General features: G+C 33.2%; 3 protein-coding genes across 3 annotated transcripts; 2 read left to right on the top strand and 1 right to left on the bottom strand.

The window, feature by feature from the left end:
- Nucleotides 1-790: 790 nt before the first annotated feature.
- On the top strand, nucleotides 791-6,867 carry LOC124825404 (MICOS complex subunit MIC10-like). Its single transcript, XM_047298010.2, has 3 exons — nucleotides 791-1,031; nucleotides 3,746-3,885; nucleotides 6,587-6,867. Exons 1-3 carry the CDS (start codon nucleotides 902-904, stop codon nucleotides 6,596-6,598), a joined length of 282 nt encoding a protein of 93 aa, XP_047153966.1. The 5' UTR covers nucleotides 791-901; the 3' UTR covers nucleotides 6,599-6,867.
- Nucleotides 6,868-10,502: 3,635 nt separating this feature from the next.
- Nucleotides 10,503-11,863, bottom strand: LOC124825403 (alpha/beta-Hydrolases superfamily protein). The gene is made up of 3 exons (XM_047298009.2): nucleotides 11,675-11,863; nucleotides 11,176-11,470; nucleotides 10,503-11,087 (listed from the first exon to the last, which is right to left on the bottom strand). The coding sequence occupies exons 1-3, from the start codon at nucleotides 11,796-11,798 to the stop codon at nucleotides 10,568-10,570; spliced, it is 939 nt and encodes a 312-aa protein (XP_047153965.1). The 5' UTR covers nucleotides 11,799-11,863; the 3' UTR covers nucleotides 10,503-10,567.
- Nucleotides 11,864-12,726: 863 nt separating this feature from the next.
- On the top strand, nucleotides 12,727-16,430 carry LOC124825402 (electron transporter, putative (DUF179)). Its single transcript, XM_047298008.2, has 3 exons — nucleotides 12,727-13,192; nucleotides 14,939-15,063; nucleotides 15,562-16,430. Exons 1-3 carry the CDS (start codon nucleotides 12,967-12,969, stop codon nucleotides 16,234-16,236), a joined length of 1,026 nt encoding a protein of 341 aa, XP_047153964.1. The 5' UTR covers nucleotides 12,727-12,966; the 3' UTR covers nucleotides 16,237-16,430.
- Nucleotides 16,431-21,373: the final 4,943 nt, after the last annotated feature.

Genomic DNA, 21,373 nt, shown 5'->3' on the forward strand with positions numbered 1-21,373 from the left:
ATCCTATACCCTGAATCCTAGATCGTACACCCTAGACCCTGTTAGGATAAGATCGTCTATGAGACATACCGTCTAACACCTTTCGAACTACTACAAATTAAGATTTGGAGAAAATAATTTAGATAAAAAACAAAAATATCCAATAAAATATATTTATAAAATGTTACTTCATTTAACTCACTAGTAATCTACTTGTGATAATATTACTTGTTAATTTGTTGAAAATATGAAATATTCATAAAGTAAGAACTATTTGAAAAATTTAAAAATAATAAAATAATATTAAAATATATTAAGTAACGAAATGGTAAATATAATATAATTAAAAATAGTATTAAATATAGTATAACACCATTTCTTATCCCATATATATGATATATATATATATATATATATATATATATATTAATAAAAAAAATAATGTAATTATATAATAATTTTGTAAAAATAGTATTAAGAAAATGCTGTAATGAGTAGTTTTGGAAAGAGAGGTTATTTACTTATTTTGAAATATAAAATTATTTAATTATTTATTTTATTAACTAAATAAATAAATTATTTTTATTTATTAAAAAGATAAAAATTATCCAATTAAAAAATTATATAAAAAAGTTATCATCTAATATATTTTTAGGATCTGGTATGTATGGTATATATATAAAATATTCATTTCTAAAACGACAATGGGGTATAGGAGGGAATTACATGGGTTCGGAAAGTAATTTCCTAGGAAGGAAAATAGAAATGCAACCCACCCGAACCCGAAAGGGCACATGTTTTCGGGAACAAATAGAAAATCACCCAGAACGGAGAAAAAGAGGTTTCAGCGTACCAGACACAAGCTGTTTGATAAAAAACGAAAAAGAAAAAAACCAGAGGTGGTTCTAGCCCTACAACTACAATGGCTGACACGCAAATCATTCCCCCGCAGCATGACCTCGATGCCAAATGGGACGCCTGCCTTGATCTCACCGTCCGCCGCTTCGTCTACTCCTCATCTGCCGGTGCTTTTGCCGGTCTCTTATTTTTCAGTCAGTACCATATTTCTTTCATTCATTTTTTTTTCGAGTATGCTGAGTGTTATGATTTCAATCTCTGAAGAAAATCCTATGTCCTTTTCTCGTTTCTGAGATGAAAGCACCACATTTATCTACCATCATATTCGTTATCACTCTTATCATATACTTGATCTTCCCTATGAAATTAACCCTACACCAAAATTTAATCTCCAAATTCCTCTCAAGCCTTCTACCCGTTATCCGAATAAGAAAACCCCGTAATTACAGGCCACTTGGGAAGAATGCTGATGTCACAACTTTTTGTGTCTGTTTGCTTTCTCGCGAGATTTCATTCACAGCACAAGTTTGAGATATGTGCCACATTATGTTCTGACCTTTTTGTTCAAAATTGTTTTTTTTTCTTAAAACACTTTAATTCTCTTAAGCAATCAATTTATCATCCCAAATCTATTACATTTTTTTTAAATTGTTTCCACAACAAGTGCATTGAGTGCCAAAATATAGACGAGAGATGTTTTTCTTCAATTTTCCTCTACTCAAGTGGTCAGGGACAAGCTACTAGAAAATGAAAATATGCTTAGAGGATATAAGCACTTTTAGATATGTTAAGGGACAAACAACTTTACGAAGCAGAAATATGCTCAGATTCCACGCCTAAACTTACAAGAATTTGCTTAGAACAAAAATAAAGATTTAAAATGCCTAGATATTGCCCAAGGGCAATTACCCCTGTCAAGGTGGATTGATGGTTTAGCGTGTTTTGTTCTGGTTCTTAGCCTTGTCTACCTTTTGTGTGAAAATCAATTGGTACGGGTTGGACAGAGAACATTCCAGTAATCTCTACAGTTATGGTTTCAGCTGAACAATCAGGGGTGAAGGGTGTTGAAAGTTTGAAAGGCTGAGTCATTCTAGGATTTTCTTTTGTTCTTGATCATTGGATTTTTTTTCTTTTCTCTTTCTCTTTTACTGACTGCCGTTGGAACAAGTTCATCTTTTTTGGGTGAATGCTTTTGGTTAAGATGGATTGTTTGTTTTTCACTTATTTATCGGCCTTTGCTTGTAGGAGAGTATTAGAAAATATTTAGCTTTTCATTGGATTATCCTAGAATATTGTGCAGCAAGCATTTTTTGAGTTCTTTACTGATATTTTGGGTGTTTGGTTTTGAGAATATGTTTTATGTTTAGGAAAAGGTGAAAATGAAAATAGGAAACAATAAAAAGTTGGTTTCCCCTATTTCCCTCAGTAACTTCTGAAAATAGGAAACACGTTGAAAAAGAATATGCTTGTTCAAACCAAATGTTCTTTATATTTCTTTATTATGTTTCCTTATTTTATATGATTACTTGCTCTCTTTCCTAGTGGACCTGAGATTGTACTAATGATTGTAATACTTGATCTAATTATTACTATAAATAGGCATATTGTGTTGGGGAATTGTAAACATTATATCCTCTCAATGGAGTATTCACTAATATTACTGGTAAATGTCATTCTCTTGTTTCCTTCTTTCTTGACCCTAAACCTATATTTTCTTTATTAAATGATACTTACTTGATCAGTTGCATATATTATGGTGCAAACGACTCAACATCAATGTTTCGTGCACTTGGTCTATCTAACATTATCAACTAGCATAATTAATGGAGTGTCTACAAAAATATCATATTTTTTGGCTTAAATATGCTCAAGGTCTTTGCAAATACTGTGATTTTAAAGTGCTTAAAAATTTTGGTTTTTTGATCCATGTAATGTCTGTTGTCACTTGTTTTGGTTTCTCACGAACTTGCCGAAGCAACATGTTTTATGTCCTTTCAAATATAACAATTTTGTTTTTATGTTCTTGCAAAATATAACAACTTTTGTTCTTAGCCCCTGTAAATACAGTGGTTTTCTTTCCGATGCCATTTCGTCCCTGCAAAATTTGGTGGTTTGTGTTTTTAGTCTCTGCTGCAATGCCAAGTATTACAACAAGTTAGGATGATGAACATTACAAGGATCAAAAACCAATTTTTTTTACGGGCTAAAGGCAAGTTGGCATATTTCCAGGAATGTAAAACATATTTAAGCCTCATTTTTTTTTTAGTTTAGCAAGACGATAATATTATTTGATAACCTTAGTGCTTTACCATGCCTATGCTCTGCTGATTTGGATTAAAACCGATTAACTATCCCCAATCCCATGCATATTTTTCTTAGTGTTATTTTTTTTTTTTGTGTGCATTTTGAACGTAAATTTTCAAAGTACTATTTGTTTTGCTAAATTGAACTTGCATGCTGTTGCATCTACTGCCTCTGAGCCTGTTATGGTTGTATTGAAGACCAATGTCAGTTTGAGAAAAGAATGACGGCCTATACTTTGCAAACTTGGTTCCGCATACAATTAATGACACATAAGCCAATTTGTTGGGTGAGTGTCGTGATTAGTGTTGTCATTAGTAGTCCGATCTTTAGAAAATTTGGTATTTATAATCAATTTGAGCTGCTGATTTTATTTTATTTTCTTACATTATTAAACCAAGGTTAAGTTATTTCTACGTTGCTGGTTTAATTTGGGGTTTTTGTAATGTCTTTTATCATACAATACAATCATTTTGTAAGTATTATATACCTTTATGGTTCACACTTGTATCTTTGTATTTGAGACTTTCTCAGATACTTGAATCTGTGGTTGAGACTTTCCCAAATTGTTAATGTTGAAGTTTTTTGCTTCTGATTATTGTACTAGGGAGTCCTGTAACTAGATGGGCATCTATTGCTTTTGGTGCTGGAGTTGGAATTGGATCTGCATATGCAGAATGTTCTCGTCTATTTGATGGACCTCCAACAAAATTACCCCTACCTAAGGTCTCCGAAACTGTTGCTCAGGTAGGATTTGGTTTTTATTTTTTTGTGTATATATAATGCTACAATCCAATAGAAAGGTATGGGACCTTAGGCCCACTCCCTCATTGGAAGTACAGGATTTCGGTGTTTATAGGGCATTGGGCTTTCCAATTTCACAATGTTATCAATAGGAAAATATCGGTAACTAAAAGATTCTTCATGAAAATACATAGGATGCCATAACAGCTTATGGCGGAAGCATCGCGAACAAATATATATAATAAGTAGAAGGCATAAATATAATTGAAGTGCAAAAAATAATGAAAGACATCCATAGAGTTAATGATACTAACAAATCTACTAGACTTTAGAATTTCAAGTTTCAAGAATTATAATAAGAACAAAACATGTAATTAATACCCTAAATTTCTAATCATTTGGCTCTTTCTCAATCCCAACATAATTATCTTAAATCTTATTCAATTGGGAATATCCCTCCTCCACTTCGCCTTCAAAGAAAGCTTGTTTGAAGTTAAATAATTCTTCAATATTTTCAAATCAGAGTTGGAACTATCAAATCCCAATTCATAAACTTGAATCATCTCTTTGCCCTTCCTTTGTGTTGAGGCCAAAGTTGCACCTACTCCTTTTTTGGAAGCCTATGAAGATCCAATAACAATACCCCACCACTTGATGGTTGCTTTCTTTTATTGTTTGCTTTTCTCCTTGCATAAATTATTGGTTCACCAACACTTGAAGCTTCATAAACAGTTGCCCAATTAAGAGTGGGATCATCATCAAATACCAACTCATTTTCCCATCTTCATTATCATTATCATCCACTTGTGCCACTAATCACTCATCAATGTCATTAAGTACACTAGGATCAATTTCATCTCTAATGTTGTATCTTTTGCCAAGTTGTTGGCTATACTTGATGTAAGCCAAATCATGCAGTTTTTTGTGGTCAAGCCTATTTCTCTTCCTTGAATGAATCTACATAATGAATAAATAAAGTAATAATTAGTTTCTTCCTACTTTGTAAGAATATAACAATGAAATAGGCATGAATAAAAACACTCCAATTGTGTTCATATTCTGATGAGCTACATGTCAAGCTTAAAATCTTGAACAAACTCAAGGTACTAGAATGACTATATGTAGAACCAAAAAGACTAACTCCCCTTTGGATTGTCTTCCTTATTAAAGGAAGTTCTCCAAAGTCTTCAAGCATTATGTCTATGCAATTGGCAACTCAAGGAGTTCAGTATAGATTAGGTCTTTTCTGCTCTAACAACTCAATAGCTAAGACACAATTGCTTCCCATTATCTCCAATGACTTGAACAACATTTCCAATCTCCTCCTTGAAGGTATCAAATAATTGTTTTTGCTTTTGTATCATGATTGATTTGTGCGATTCAGTCCCAAAATCACGATTCCCATTATGAATCGTGCCTTGAATCCTAAAGAGAATAGGAGAAGATGAACAATATTAGCGAGAAGGGAGAAGATGAACATCGGTGAAAATGGAAGAATATGAAATTATTTAAGGATTATATTTTCTATATTTATTCTTATTTTCTTTGAGTCTAGACTTAACAGTGGATTTGGGTCATACAACCCAATCCAACCATTATAACATTAATCTAATTTGCTCACTTTACAACCACTTTTTTTGAATGTGGTAGTTGTTAATTACATCTTTACATGTTTCTATGTCCTATATGTTATATTTTTTAAATGTTTATGAATCTTACAATTGAGATTGAAACAAAGAAAAAATATATGTTTAAAGGGCTTAAAAGACCCCTCTCATAATCTTCTATTTATAATGAACAACCATAAAGAATCCATGGAAGATTAAGGGATTGCACTAGAAAGGTAGGTGCAAAACTAGGTACAACTGTAAGTACAACTGATAGATGTTTCTATATATATATATATATATATATATATATATATATATATATATATATAAATAGATAGATACATATATACATACTGTGCTGCATGTAGTTGTAGCCTTTAAGTCTTTTCTCTTACTCAAAAAATCAAGTATATCTAAATTTTTAAATATTATAAATTTAATACAATGCATGTAATCATGTACAGTGCCATTTGTTTTATTGGATAATTTGATTAGTATAGTATTTTCAGAGTATGTAGGACTTTCTCTTTATTGAAAGGCTGTACTTGCAGATTTGACAGGGTGTCTTTTCCGTTTAAAACGGAAGAGGAAAGGAAATACCTTTCGTGATGGAAATTAATTGGAACATAAATTGTGTTGACTTATGACCAATGAGATAAAATAGTTCAATGTGTTGTCACATGTAATCGGAGTGACCCCAGCCATAAGGTTAGCGTACCCAGGCTGTTTAAGTTGTGGAGCGCCTATAACTGTGGAGTTTTTCTGTTTAATTTAAAGACGTGCTAATAGCTCTACTTAGTCATAAGTTTGTGTTTATGTTTCTGGTTTAGTCAAATATATCGTGATTCTAGAGCCACAGTATAGTTGTGAGAACTTATTTTATTTCCTGTTGTTTGAAGGCTATTTTAAATAGCAATGTTTGCCTGTTCAATCCAATAACAATGCTCCTGGGGGTTCGATTATACTGCGTATTTTTTCAGTTCTAACAGGGCACCCGTGTGATAATATTTATTGCTCAGGCATATGCATGTATTTAAAGAACTAGATTGGAACATAATTGACGTACTTATTGTTTTTGTTTCCGGAATGTGCAGGGCTCCGAGTAGATGCCACAACGCGAAGAAATCAGAATTTTCTTGTGATCGTTGATGGTTCCTTATAGCATTATTGCTCCTCCAAATTATGCACTACATGTTTCATAAATGAACAAACATCTCGTATATTTTATTCCCTAGTTTTTACAAACATTTGTTCTCGTGAAGGAAACTGACTTGATGAGTTTAGTTTGTTGACACACTCATGGATCCTGATATCAAACTCCTACCAAATCTTAAGCCTATTTCAAGCAATATAGAAGATTGGTTGGAAAATTAAATTATTTTACAGTCACTCAAACTGACATTTCATTTATAGACAATATGGTGAGTCAATATACAAGCGCTATTTAAATGTTGAATGGAAATTATCTCTTTTTGATAAAAGATATACTAAATGTTGAATGGAAATCATCTCTTTTTGATAAAAGATCTACTTCTGGATATTGTGTCTCCATTAGTGATAATTTGATCTCTTGGAAGAGTAGAAAACAAAGTGTTATAACAATATCTGGAGTAGAAACAAAATATAGAGCTATTACTCAACTACTTGTAAACTTGTTTGACTTAAATAATTGTTTAGAGAATTACAATTTGGATATGTCACTTAAATGACACTCATATGTAACAATTAGGTTACTCTTCATATTAGTTCTAATAATGTCTTTCATTAGAAAACCAAACACATTGAGATTGATTGACATTTCATTCGGGAGAAGATTGTATCGGGAGACACCAAGACTAAGTTCGTTAATTCAAGTGATTAGTAGCAAATATTTTCATTAAGTCTTTATGAAAATGAGTTAATTATATTTGTAAAAGATTTCGTACATACGATTTAAAGGTCAAAAAATTGGATCCATGAGTCTAACTTTGTATTTACAAATATGAATTACCAACATATAGTTTTACTAAAAAAATTACCCGAAAAATTGGATTCATGAATCTAACTTTGTAGTTAGCACAACACCAAAATTGTTTATCAACATTCTTTACCGTTTTTGTCGTTCTCACAACTACAAGCTCTCCGTAATTGTAAATGGGTGTAAACCTAAAACCCTAGACCTACCACCATAGGAGGAGTTACAAATTCATTGTCCTAACTATTACAAAAAGAGGAAGATGATTAGATATGAGACATGCCTCACCAATGAATGCACATGTCTTCAAGTGGATAAGGAAATGCAATCTCCTTTTTTCAGGTTGAGAAAATACCCACTTCCTTTCAATGACAAATAGTAAACCCTAAAACCAATTTTCCTTTATTTTGATTTAAAACAAAAAATTCAAATCACATGCTACATAAAACGGGCCACGTCATGTAAAACAGACACATCAAACGAATTGGCCATCATGTTAACTATTTAAGCGTTGTTACCATAAAAGGACTAAATTGAAAAAAATTGATAAAAATTGGGAATTGATTGAATATATATATATATATATATATATATATATATATATATATATATATATATATATATATATATATATATAATTAGGACTACAATGAACAAACTCAACACAAATTGGAACTAGTCAGTATTTAAGCTAAAAACCAATAACTACCCATTCTCAATCAATAACCTTGTGTTTGGATAAGGAATTTTACCAATTCTAAGAAATTGAAATACATGGTATTTCAATTTTCTTCTTTTCTTAAATAGTTTATTTGGATAGAGTAATTAGAATATCTTGAATTTCAGTTGTCTTGTTTGGATAAAACAGATTAATTTCTCATGTAAAGAAAAAATCTATATTAAATATATTTGGCTAGATCTTTGGATCAGATTGATTTGACTTGACTTTTGGTATAAGTCGACTTGTTTTGACATTCGTTCTAGGTCGATTTGTCTCGACCTTCAATCCAAGCCAACTTGTGTAGACCCTTGGCCATGGTCGAGACCGCTCATCCTTCTTCTTAGGCTAAATCGGCTCAACCTTCAATGTCAAAGGTTGAGCTAAGTTGATATAAGTTAAAGGTTCAAGGCAAGTTTACTAAGGCAGAAGTTTGAGTCAAATCAACTTGGATAAAAGGTCTAGCCGAGTTGTCATTTGCCAAAGGTAGAGAGTAGTTGTCCCTAGCCAAAGGTTGAGACTAGTCATCCCTAGCCAAAAGTTGAGACAAGTCGACCCTTGCTAGAGGTTGAGACTAGTTGGCACTACTCGAAGGTCGAGAAGAATCGACCTTGACTGAAGATCGAGACATGTTGGCCTTCGTCGACGATCAAGATGAGTCGACCATCAAGATGAGTTAGACTAGGGTGAAGGTCGAGAAGAGTTAGCATAGCCCGAAGGTCATGCCAAGTAGGCCGAGTGAAAAGTTGAGCCTTGGGCCGAGCAAAGTCGACTTGGGCAAAAAGTCTAGTCTAGTTGGCCTTGCTGAAAGTTGTGAGACAAGTCAACCCTAATCGAAGTTTGAGACAAGTCGATCTTTCGAAGGTCGAGACGAGTTGGCCTTAGTCGAAGCTCGAGATAAGTCGGGATAGGTTGAAGGTCGAGATGAGTATATCCTGATCGATGTTTAGAATGAGTTGACACAGACCAAAGGTCGAGTTGAGTAGGCCAAAGCCAGAGGTTGAATGGACTAGGCTTAGGAAAATGACCAAGCTTAATGGACTCGAGCCAAAAGTTAACCTGAATCACCTGACGCAAAGGTTGAGCCATGTTAGTTTGTGCTGAAGGTCAAGCACAATCACCTAAAGTCAAAAGGGCAATCTGAGTCAACCTGTGTATATGGTCGAGCTAAGTTGACCTGGCCAAAGCTCATGAAAAGTCAACCTTAACCAAAAGTTAAGACAAGTTGATATTAGTCAAAGTTTGAGACAAGTTGACCCTAGTTGAAGTTCAAAACTTGTCTACATGGGCCAAAGGTCGAGTTGAGTCGAATAAGTCCATCCTAAAGGTCAAATTCAGTAGGTCTAGGTTGCCAAGTCACTCAAACTTGAAGGTCAAGCCATGTCGATGTAGGTCGAAGGTCGAGCCCAATTTGCTGGACCTGAAGGGTCAAACCAAGCTGACTCAGAAGAAAGGTTAAGATGTGTCAGTTTGACCAAAGGTTGAGACCAAATTGGCCCAAGTTGGAGGTTAAGACAAGTCGGCCTTGCACCAAAGTCAAGATGAGTTAATCCTAGTTGAAGTTTGAGACGATTTGGAATTAGGTCGACTGAGTAAGTCCCGACATAAAGTAAAGCCAAGTCACTTGGGACAAAGGTCCAACTCAGTCGATTCGGACCGAACAGTCGAGCTAAATCGACTCAGGCTGAGTCAATCAAACAAAAGTTTAAGACAAGTCATTCCTAACAATATATAGAGACAAGTAGGTTTTGACCAAAAGTCAAGTCAACTTGCCTCGAGCTCATAGTCTAGCCAAGTCAACCCAAACTTAATGTTGAGATGACTCGGTCTGAGCTGAGTCGATATGAATTAACTTTTTTAATGTGTATTTTTTCATCGTAATCGATTAAGAATTCCACAACTTGTGAAATTTCAATTTAATTTTTTTCTTGAGTGAATTTCAAATTCTTTTATGTTAGTTATTTGAAATACTTCGTTAAAATTCTTTAATTTCTATTTTTTTTTTAATTTCACACTTCAGACAAGTCATTTTCTTTCAATAAAATTTTAAATTATCTAAACAAATGAATTAGTCTCTTAAATTGTCTTGTCCAAACACAACATCTATGCTTGGTTAGAGAATCCATAAACATATTTGGAATTAAAGCATTGGAGGAAGTGGATGCGTGGGTATTCCTTTGGGGAGCATGGTGAGCCATCATTGTGAAACCGAAAACCTATTTCTACTGGCCTAAAAGCACCGGTTTAAGAATTAGAATTATGCATGAAGTGATTGTTTTTGATTTATGATAGTCCATGGGAATTTCCTGGAGTGAAGAGAATGTATTGAAAATGTTAATGGCAGAAAAGTTGAGGGGTAGTCACTATAACATGTTAAGACGCAAGTGTTGAATATATATAATTTTATACAACCAAATGATCATATAGCCAGTCTCTCATAATCACATAAGCATGCTCAGCATCCACATCCTCTTCAGGAGATCCAGGTCGGTGAGCAAATCCGTGACCTCTACCGGGAAACACCACTACTTTGGAGCCCTCTCCAATTTTCTTCTGAATATTCTGGATTTCACTTACCACGCAAAGAGGGTCATTATCTCCTAAAATAAATAACACAGGAGCTTTTATATCAGAAGCAGCAATGGCATCCATCCTTGTTCCATAAAAGGAGATTCCAGCACCAAAACAAGAACCGTGATCTTGGGCCAGCACCTTCAACACTTGGCCACCTCCAAAGCAGAACCCAACAACGCCCAGTTTCTTGGAAATCCCTGCAGCCATAAATTCATCAAACAGCCATTTTGTCCATCTGCTAATATCTTCTGCTATCCTCTCTGGGTTTTGTCTACCAATCCACTCTTCAAACACATCTGCCTGCTCCTTTGTCCAAGGATTTCCACGAAATAAGTCTGGAACTAGAATGCTGCAAATTTGTTTACAATCATAAAGTGAAAACAGCCACTAGGGAATCTTAATACGTTGTTGATAAGTATAGGAGTTGCGGAACATACTTGTAACCATTGCAAGCTACCCGATATGCAAAATCTCTAGTGAAAGAATCCTCAAAACCGAAAACATCAGAAAGAAGCAATAGGCCCGTTCCATTGTTATTTTTCACTGCCTTGAACAGATAAGCCCGTATATTATCATCACCCTCCCCAATTGAAAGCTCCACTCCACTCACTAGTTCACATGTTTCATCATCTATCCCATCTTGCACATTCAGTAAGCTACATGATATTTTTGAGTCTGCACCATCTTGAACTGGTCTTGGAAGATACAAATCGCACTTTTTCTGAAAACATGCTGAAGAATCGCACTTTTTCTAAGTACAAATCAATTAGCATATCAACCTTAAAATGATGGAAATGACACACCCATGGTTTTCTTACCTAACCAAGCATGGTTTTATTACAACAGCACATACAACTCTACCAATTTGAGTATTTTGAACAGAAATCATGTGAAAAAGGGGAGAAGAACAAAGGTTTGAGGGAGCGAATAACGTACAGAGGAGAGGAGAAACGGAAGTTGGAAAGAAACGGCACTGACGGCTGAGAGGCTTTGCTATGTTTATGTTTATTCCACCACAAACACAAACTGATGCTATGCTTGTCCTTACAACTGTTGACATCCTTCCACCAACTACCTCAGACCTCCAAGAGGAATGTACATAAATGCTTGGTTTCCGAGGTAGATATTTCATATTGCTTCTATCCTTTATATTATCCTTTTCCAAATCAAATAATACTGCTACATCAATATTTTTAATAACATAATTGCTTTTTCAATTTTATATTATGATATTTTTATTATTTCTAATTTGTTTATCTTCGTATTTTTTAAGTTATTTTTCAGTTTTAAATTATATTAATAAATTATTACCGTTAAGTCTTGAATATCTAATAAATATAAGAGTTAAATATGTTTTTAGTTCCTAAACTATTGACCGTTTCTGGTTTTTGTCCCTGTTTCAAAGTAAGGTACAATTTGATCCTCATTCTTTTCGAAACGTTCGTTTTAGTCCTCGAAAACTAAAGACTGTTTAAAAATTTGGTCCTCATTTAGCAACAAATGAGGATTAAAACCAAAATTTCGAGGACTAAAACGAATGTTTCGAAAAGAATGAGGACCAAATTGTATCTTACTTTGAAAGAGGGACGAAAACCAGAAATGACCAGGGACTAAAAACATATTTAACCCTAAATATAATTATATATTCTTTGTTTTATTTATGTATTTATAGATTCTGAAATAGATTTTTATTTAAGATTTTCTAAATAGGTAAGACATGTATGTGTCAATGTCACTATGTTGGTAATAATAATTTTAGTGCCAAATATGTTGGAGTTAATAGTTAGATTAAGAAGGAATAACCATAATAATATAATGGATAAGTAACTAATGCCGAGCAAGGCAATCCCATTAATCTTATCCTGAGTAAGGTGTTAGTTAGGCAGCCAGCGCATTTTATATCACATGGAACGTTGTGGCTAACATACTCTTGTGATGTACACTTTTTCAGTCTCCACCATTGGGGTTCGGTTAAAATAAGCATATTCTCTTACTCTCTCCCTTTCCAAAGCGTCCTTTTCGTAATCGTTGTGTCTTTCATTAGCGTCTCTGTGATCGTCCTCTGTTCTTCTCTGTTTCTCCACTCGCTATCTTCTTTTTTTGTTTCTTTTTCCTTATTTATCTTTTACATTAAAAATCTTCTTGCTTCTTACCTGTTCGTCATCGAACGTTCTCCACCCAGAAACGATAAAATCCATTGCCCCAGTCAAAGGTAGTCAAAGGTCTGAATGGATCTGTGCGCTGTTCATGCGAAGAACCTTTTCCACACAAATTCGTTTTGCCTGAGACCAATTTCCTTCAATTTGGGAAGGAGAGGAGTTCCTTTCGGAGTTGTTGATGGACGAGTGTTCGAGATCACTGTTCTGAGGCCAAAGTTGTACCGTAGAGGGCTTCGCCCATTTGTTGTCAGCGCCACGGGCAAGAAGAATAATGACAACTCCTCCTCTTCTTCTGGTCCGTGAATTGCTTTAATTTCATATTTACATTCTTTTTTATAGGCAATAACTGCTTGTTTTCGACTTGGAAATTTCTTTCTGTCGTTTTATTCGTCTGAGATCACAATTACATATAGGAACATCGCATGCATGTCAATTGATTTAGGGTATCTTTGGGTGTTAGGGTTTGGAGAGGAAGGAAACCTGGGTAATTTTTTTCATTTTTAATTATTGATAAATATTCTTTAATTTTATATATTTTATAAAATTAATGTGCTGTTATACGTTAATTGTTTGTTTACTTTTTATAAACAATAATAACTCTAAGAAATTATTTTTGCTTCCTTTTGTTCCTTGATTTAATTTTCTCCCTCAATCCCAAGTAATTTCTCCATGGAAATTGTAATCCTCCTTCTCTTACTAACTACAAGGGCGAAGCTTGCCTTACCTTTGGTGGCCCAAGTTCCCAGTTATTTATTATTTTTATACTTGTTTGGGGATTTTTTTCTTTGTGCATCTTCCTATCCCTCCCCTGGAAATTCATTGAACATAGGTCGATATTCTACGTCCCTTCCGGGGAACATAAATCAATTCTGGAAATAGCTTATGATTAGGATTTATTAATTTATTTTAACACTTTTCCATTTTTCTAATCTTTTTTCTTTCTTAAATATCTTCCAATCTTTTGCAAATTAAAGAAAATATGATTTCTATTTAACGAGATTCAACAAATGAAAGAACAGGTCCAGTCCAAAAATCAAGGATTTTGTTGCTTCTTTATCAAGTTCAGTCTAGAGCTCGCATCTTTCCGTGTGAGAGAAAGGTCTATGAAGAAATGACGAAAATGAGGAATGGCTATAGGTTATCCCTTTGTTTAATTTGTGATGTCAGTTTTAAAATTTCCAACTTGGGTGCTACAATGATGCTTTTATAATAGTTTTGCAGCTGTGTTGCATAAATTATGCCTTCTTACAAACTTGATGCGTATTTGTAATTTGAGAAAATAATTTATTAGAACTAAAAAAAATCAGTGATTTAAATTTGTTTGTTGGTGAACATGTTTGGGTGAAAAGATTACCTCGTGAGACATTTCTGAAGTATGGACAATATGAAATTCTAAATGTGATAGTTTCTTATATTCCAGTTTTGTGTACTTGGATTTAATTAAATACTCTGGCAGTGTCAATGATGTTTACACTGTCATCCAATTATAGACTATCATGTATGGTAAGATTTTCTTACGTTTATTATAACTACTTTGGAAGTTATCCCATGATGAGTTCTAATTGGTTGACTGTGTAAAAATCTTTATTACATTCTTATGCTGCTATCTTTGTTGGACACTTGACATATTTTTTGTTCCTCTAAAGGTGCATTCTCTTCTTTTTGTTCGGAAAGGGTTCAGAACATATGATCTTATTATCAAATTGGTCTGTTATTTATATTTATTTTACCAAGTTTTTCATGAATGGGAGTGATATTTATGACATACGCTAAGCAATTCTGTCTGGTGAAAACTACTTGGTCTTCTTTTGTACCGTCCTTATTGTTTCTTGGGTAGAGTTTGAAACCACTTGTTGAAAATATATCGTAGACTAAGGATGGGAATTTGGATTGATCACTCAAATAAGTATTGATGTCATAGTAAAACCACACTACCTTATACCTTTTTTTCCATATTACTTATTTTTTTCATTGTATTGTTTTCTCTTGATAATGATATGATTTTACTGGAGTTCATTTGTGAATATGTTGGTCATTACAGGCAATGATGATACTAGAGGAAACAGTTCTGCTGATGGTAACAAATCAGATAGCAACTCTGAGAAATGTCATCATGCTAATCGGGATTGGCGTGAGTTCAGAGCAAAGCTATATAGAGATGAGCTGGTGATGCATTCATTCTAAATGAAATCTATATGTAGCTCTCGCGTGCCATTTTTAAGTGGAGGGAATGAATTTCATGAATCTTTTTCTTTTTTTATGTTTTGATGATTGTCAACTTCATGAATCTCAAAAAAATGTTATTTCAAACATCTATTAGAACCACACCTGTACTTTGTTACAGTCATAGAAGCATGCTTAATACATTCAGAACCGTCTCCTCTTGATGAATTTGTCAACAATCTAGGACACTTGGTTGAGTCAGACAACTATCCTACACCTGTCCTGTTTACCCAACTAAAGATTTATATTGATGACCAGGTTTTAAGCCATACAGGCTTGATTAATACGCTTTTATTAGTATTCTTTTTTACTTGTTGGTACTTGCAATACTTTTAATTATTGATGTAGACACAATCATTTATGGTTTAGCATATGTAAGCAATGCAGTGATTTACTTGCACATTATATTTTGTTAATCGGTTTTCTTCACTTCATTAACAGAAAGAAATATCAGATACTGACACTCATAATCAAAGTGGAACTTTGCCCGATTCCAATCCTCTTGGAACACTGTGGGCTCATCCTATTCCTGTGCCTGAGACTGGCTGTGTGCTTGTGGCTACGGAAAAGCTTGATGGTGTTCGCACCTTTGAAAGAACTGTTATTCTCCTTCTCAGATCCGGAACTAGACATCATCAAGGAGGGCCTTTTGGAATTATCATTAACCGTCCTCTGCACAAAAAAATCAAACACATGAAACCTACAAATCATGATCTATTAACTACCTTCTCTGATTGTTCTCTGCATTTCGGTGGACCCCTTGAGGCAAGCATGGTTTTATTGAAAACAGATGAGAAGATGAAGCTTCCAGGATTTGAAGAGGTAATTCCTGGGCTATGTTTTGGATCTCGAAACAGTTTGGATGATGCTGCAGGGCTTGTGAAGAAGGGAATTCTCAAGCCTCAGGACTTCAGATTCTTTGTTGGTTATGCTGGATGGCAACTAGATCAGCTGAGAGATGAAATTGATTCAGACTATTGGTATGTAGCTGCCTGTAGCTCAAGTTTGCTTTGTGGGGCATTATCAGATTCTTCAGAGAGTTTGTGGGAGGAGATTTTGCTGCTAATGGGTGGGCATTATTCAGAATTGAGCCGGAAACCAAAGCAAGACATGTAGGTATTATGGTTTCAGATTTAGAGACAACTGAAGAAGGTGTAATCAGGATCATTTATCCTCCTTTCAAATAAGTAGATCTTTATTCTCTTTTCCCTCTCGGTTATTATAAGAGAAATTGTACCTATAGTTTGATGTAAGTATGAGAATAATTACGTTAGCTGCATTTTACAATATATTTCAGAATTTCATCTATAGCACAAAGAGCTCCAACAACCATTGAATTGGTATTTCCACGATCTATAAGCGCGGATGATAATGGAATCTGCATTTTACAATATATTTCTTGGACGCTTTCTGATTCAATTAAATTTTTTTATAGTATTCGATCTGAGCAAGAATTTCTAGAGAATTTATATTTGAAAGTTGCATGTATAATTTATCTTGTCTGCTTGTTCAAGTGTCCTTATGTCTGCATTTTAGGTTAATCGGTTTTGTCTGTATAATTTTCTATATTACTGAAGTGAAGACTGGATTACAAATTTCTTTATTTACAATACTCAAACTACTTTTGCTTTTGTGTAGCATCTGGTTTTTGTAGTGATTGTAATGTGTGTTGGGCTTGTGAGTTGTTGTATAATCCTTTTGGAAGAATTTGATAGTTCTATGAAAGGGAGTTCGAATAGAATTATTAAAACATTTTCCTGGAAAATTGTTCACAATTAACCTCTCATTATCTGGTGGTTACACATGTTCAGGAGTCAGTATCTGGTGGTTCTATAACACATGTTCAGCAGTCTTTTGAAAGGTATATAACCAGTAAGTAATATATAGTGTATTTAAAGGATTAGTAATAACAAAATTTAGTACTAGTTTACCTTAATTTAGCCAAATATCAATAACAAAGTGTTCCACTAAGTATTATTATTGTTATCACTTTTACCTTATATAAAACTACTTTTGACCATGAGTACACGCGTCTCTTATTAAGTACACAAAGTCTCTTAAATTCTTTTAAGGTTCAAGTGAGGACGCACAACGTCTCTTTCAAGTAAAAGTGCAGAAAACATCTTTAAGCTATATAATAAAAATTTATTGTTTGATTACAAGGTTTACACATGGATATGAAATTATAGATTTTTTCTTACAAAAGTAGGCAAATTTGATAGACAAACTACGTGAATAAACAAATTTTAAAAAAATGACGAGATTAGGAAAGTCATCTAGCCTTCATACAATTTCAAATGAAGAAGTCATACACTCTTTATATGACTTTTGTTTCTCGCTCAGCACTCGGTCGACTTAAAAGTTGTTAGGCACACTCCCAATAACTTTTAATTCAATTTCATGAAAGTTGTTTAGGAACAACTTGTAACAGAGCTGACCTCATGTAACCAAACTATCATATAAGTCCAATTGGAACACAATATAACCATGCTAACCTCATGGAGTTCGAAGCTTAATGAAGCATGTGAAGAGCTAAGTGGAACATGTGGAGAGCTCGATGGAGCATGTAATTAGCTCGATGGAGAGTTGTTTTCTCCTGGACGATTTTTTATTGAAATCAAAAGTCGTCAACCCCCACCCAACAACTTATATCAAGCTTTCCACATGCTCTATTGAGCTAACGACTTTTAATTTTAATAGATAGTCATCCAAGGGAAAAATAACTTTCAATTTCTATAAAACAACTCCATCAAGTTAACCATATGGTCCATTGAGCTTTCCACATGCTCCATCGAGCTCTCCATGTCCCTTTTTGAGCTCCATGAGGTCAACTCAATTACAATATGTATTCCACCTAGACTTATGATAACTTGGTTACAATTCATAAAATGTTATTTGGAAGTTGTTGAAAGCCTAATGACAAGTCACATGTTGATCGACATAGAAACAAAAGTCGTGTGGGGAGTGTATGACTTCTTCATTTGAAATTGTGTGGGGATGGTAGGAATTGCCTATTCTCGTAATTTTTTAAAAATTTGTCTATTCATGTAATTTTCTTATTAGATTTGCCTATTTTTGTTAAAAAATCGAAATTATATGCTACTTGTTTTAGACATTACTTCTTCACATTATAAGACTTTTTGGACACTTTTCTACATGGATGCATAAATTGCTCATTAGGTCTCAGAGCCCTTTTTTCTTTTTTGCATGGAAGTGTTTTCTTACATAGACATCCAGAAAGAACTGTTACATGCTTTAAGGCCTCTTGGCTTATTATTTTTTAAAGTTTCATGACTTTTTATTGACATTCTTTAAATTATGATAGTGGATCACATTCTTTATCTATTGTAGCATATGATTATCCAGTCTGATCGAACAATCAACCTTTAATCAAACCATCTCATGAGCCACCAGCAAAACCGATTGGTTTGGAAGTAAATCGATTGAGCATGAGTAAGCACAATTAACCTTAATGTTGATCAAATTAGAGGTAAAGTGTGATTAGCCACGATTGAGTCGTGATTAGGTCAGTCTAATCAAAAGCCCATTCTAAAACCTATAAATACAAGTTTTAGGTAAGGAGCTAGGTGACCTACATTTACTGTGCTATTCATTTTTGAATTGCCATTAGAGTCCCTTCTGTAGACACCCTCTGAATGGTTTGGACGAGCGATTGTGTTAGACATTGAACTTCAGGACAACTTTTAAACCCTAGACGACTCACCATACTTTGGATCGTTGACCTCGATTCTACATCCTAAAACATATATGTATTAGTGACAATACTAAATCAATATTTCTAATGAATGATATTATGTGTTAGAGTTTTATTTTGGACTAGCTCTCTATTGATTTGTAGACAATACGAAATGAAATCTCAAGAACATGTCTAAGGCTTGACATTGCAATCAACCATCTGATAACGTCCTTTTCGAGCTAGGTTGGGCAAAGCACGAAGATGAAGCTATGGAGGTGGAAGTGACGCGGAAGCTATGGATATGGTGGTGAACCTCATGGATTTGCGGGTGGTTCACATGGTTTTGGTGATATTTGTGGTGGAATGGAGGTTTTTGATGGATCTCTTGAGAGGTTGGACCAACTCTAGAAAATGAAGGCTAAATGGACTTCATGGGATGCTCTAGCCTTGATTTGAGATGCACAATGATTTTGGTAGCATAACCTTATGATTCATCAAGTGATTGTAGGGAGATACACCTCCATTTATAGAGGAAGGTGTTTCCAAAGTATACCAAAACCTTAAAAATTATCCATTCTTAGAATGCCATGTCCAATTCCACATTAGCTAAAGTTTCTCCACTTAGAAAATGACACATGATCACTACCTTTATAAGAAAACTTTTCACTAAGGGCTTACCATGTGACCATCATGTCCAACGAAACCGTCCACCATACTATAGTTACAATCCCTACACTACTTGGTCCTTAATACAAGACCTAAAAGATATCCTATAATATTTGACCTTTAATACATGATGACTTTAGTTTTTAATATAAACATTTAAAATGTATTGTTTATATTAACAAAATTTAGTAATTATAAAAATTAAGTTAACTGATTTTATTTATTTTTTTATAAAACAAATATAAATAATATTAATAAAGCAACATTAAAAAAAAAGCACATGCACCAAATCATTAATAAAAGAAAAATAGCACATGAAGCAAAAACACAAACGCATGATATGAAGTAACCACAAACAACACAACATAATCGCATTGGATCTTCGTATCCGATTATTTGTTTATCTAATTAAATTATAAATTTATTTGATATATAAATTTAAAAATAATTATAAACTAATAAAATAATTAAATAAATAATATAATTAAAAATTTATAAAACAAAATCGAATTTTCATATCAATTCTTTGTTTATCGAATATCAACATCCGATAAACTCTCTTTCAAATTTTCATATCCGATACACACATTTTCAAAATTCTATTTTTTCTAAATTTTTTTTATTGAATCTAATAAATTCATACAAATTACTTTTTAACAATTAAAAATTATTTAATTAAATTATAAATTCATACAAATTAATATATAAATTTAAAAATAATTATAAACAAATAAAATAATTAAATAACTAATATAATTAAACATTTATATAACAAAGCACATCAAACATGAATTGGATATAAACATCCGAAAATCACAACATCAGATGAGATACCACACACTTAACTAAAGAGAATAGATGAGTTGATTCAAATGGGGTGCAAATAGGGTGGATGGTTTCTTAACAGAGGAAATAAAATGGGATGTATGTTTCCTAATAGGGGAAATAGGGTTTTTAAAATGAAATGGGTTTCCTAAGAGGGGAAATGGAGTGTAGTCAATGCTTCATTCAATGCACATAAATTCTCAACAACACAAAATTAACTAATGATAACCACCTCATTAATTAGCGGATATTTTAGAAAATTAGAGTTGCAAAGGTGCAGTGAAAAACTGAGGTGCAGGGTAAAACACTCAAAAAGGTGTACGGCATTTCATGACACAAGAAAAGAAAGGGAACGTAAAATTAAGGTTTTGAGGGTTTTTTAATATTTTCATTTCGTGGCTCAAGAAAGGAAAGGGAATGTGAAATTAAGATTTTAAGGTTTTTAATATTTTTTAATAAAGGGTAAAATGGAGATATTATAATTTATGGGGTGTAGGAAGAAAAAAGAGAGGTGCAGAAAGTGGCAGTTTATCTTAATTTGATTTGATCATAGGGTTATATTTTCTTATTCACATTAAATAAATAACTTGATTAAATCAATCAAAATTAATTATCATCTAAACCATCAATTGTTTATGGTAAGACTCTCAGGATCACAGTGTTCTTTATTTGTATACGTTTATTTTTTAGAGTCTTATTTTCTATATGGTATTAACCATTAATTCTAATTGATTTATTATTTGTTTAATTTCATGAATAACGGTGTGTTTGGTTTAATGTGATATTTAAATACACTAATACAAATTAGTAATTTTTTAAGAGAATTTTATAAACTTGATTGATCAAAATATATATATTTATCCCTTGTCATAATTGGAGGATTTGAATTGTCATAAGAGAAATTTATTAGCAAGATGGTTAATTATTATAATTTCTTTATATAATTGTATGTTAAAAATTAAAATATTGTATGTTAATATTATAAATTTTGTATATGGATGCATGTTGATGATTATTATATTTTTTCCTTCTTTTTAAGCAGAAACAGTAGACTCTACTCTATGA

This window comes from Vigna umbellata, chromosome 3 (assembly GCF_029865625.1).
Source record: "Vigna umbellata cultivar VRB3 chromosome 3, Vumbellata_1.0, whole genome shotgun sequence".
In the NCBI taxonomy this organism is placed as follows: domain Eukaryota; kingdom Viridiplantae; phylum Streptophyta; class Magnoliopsida; order Fabales; family Fabaceae; genus Vigna; species Vigna umbellata.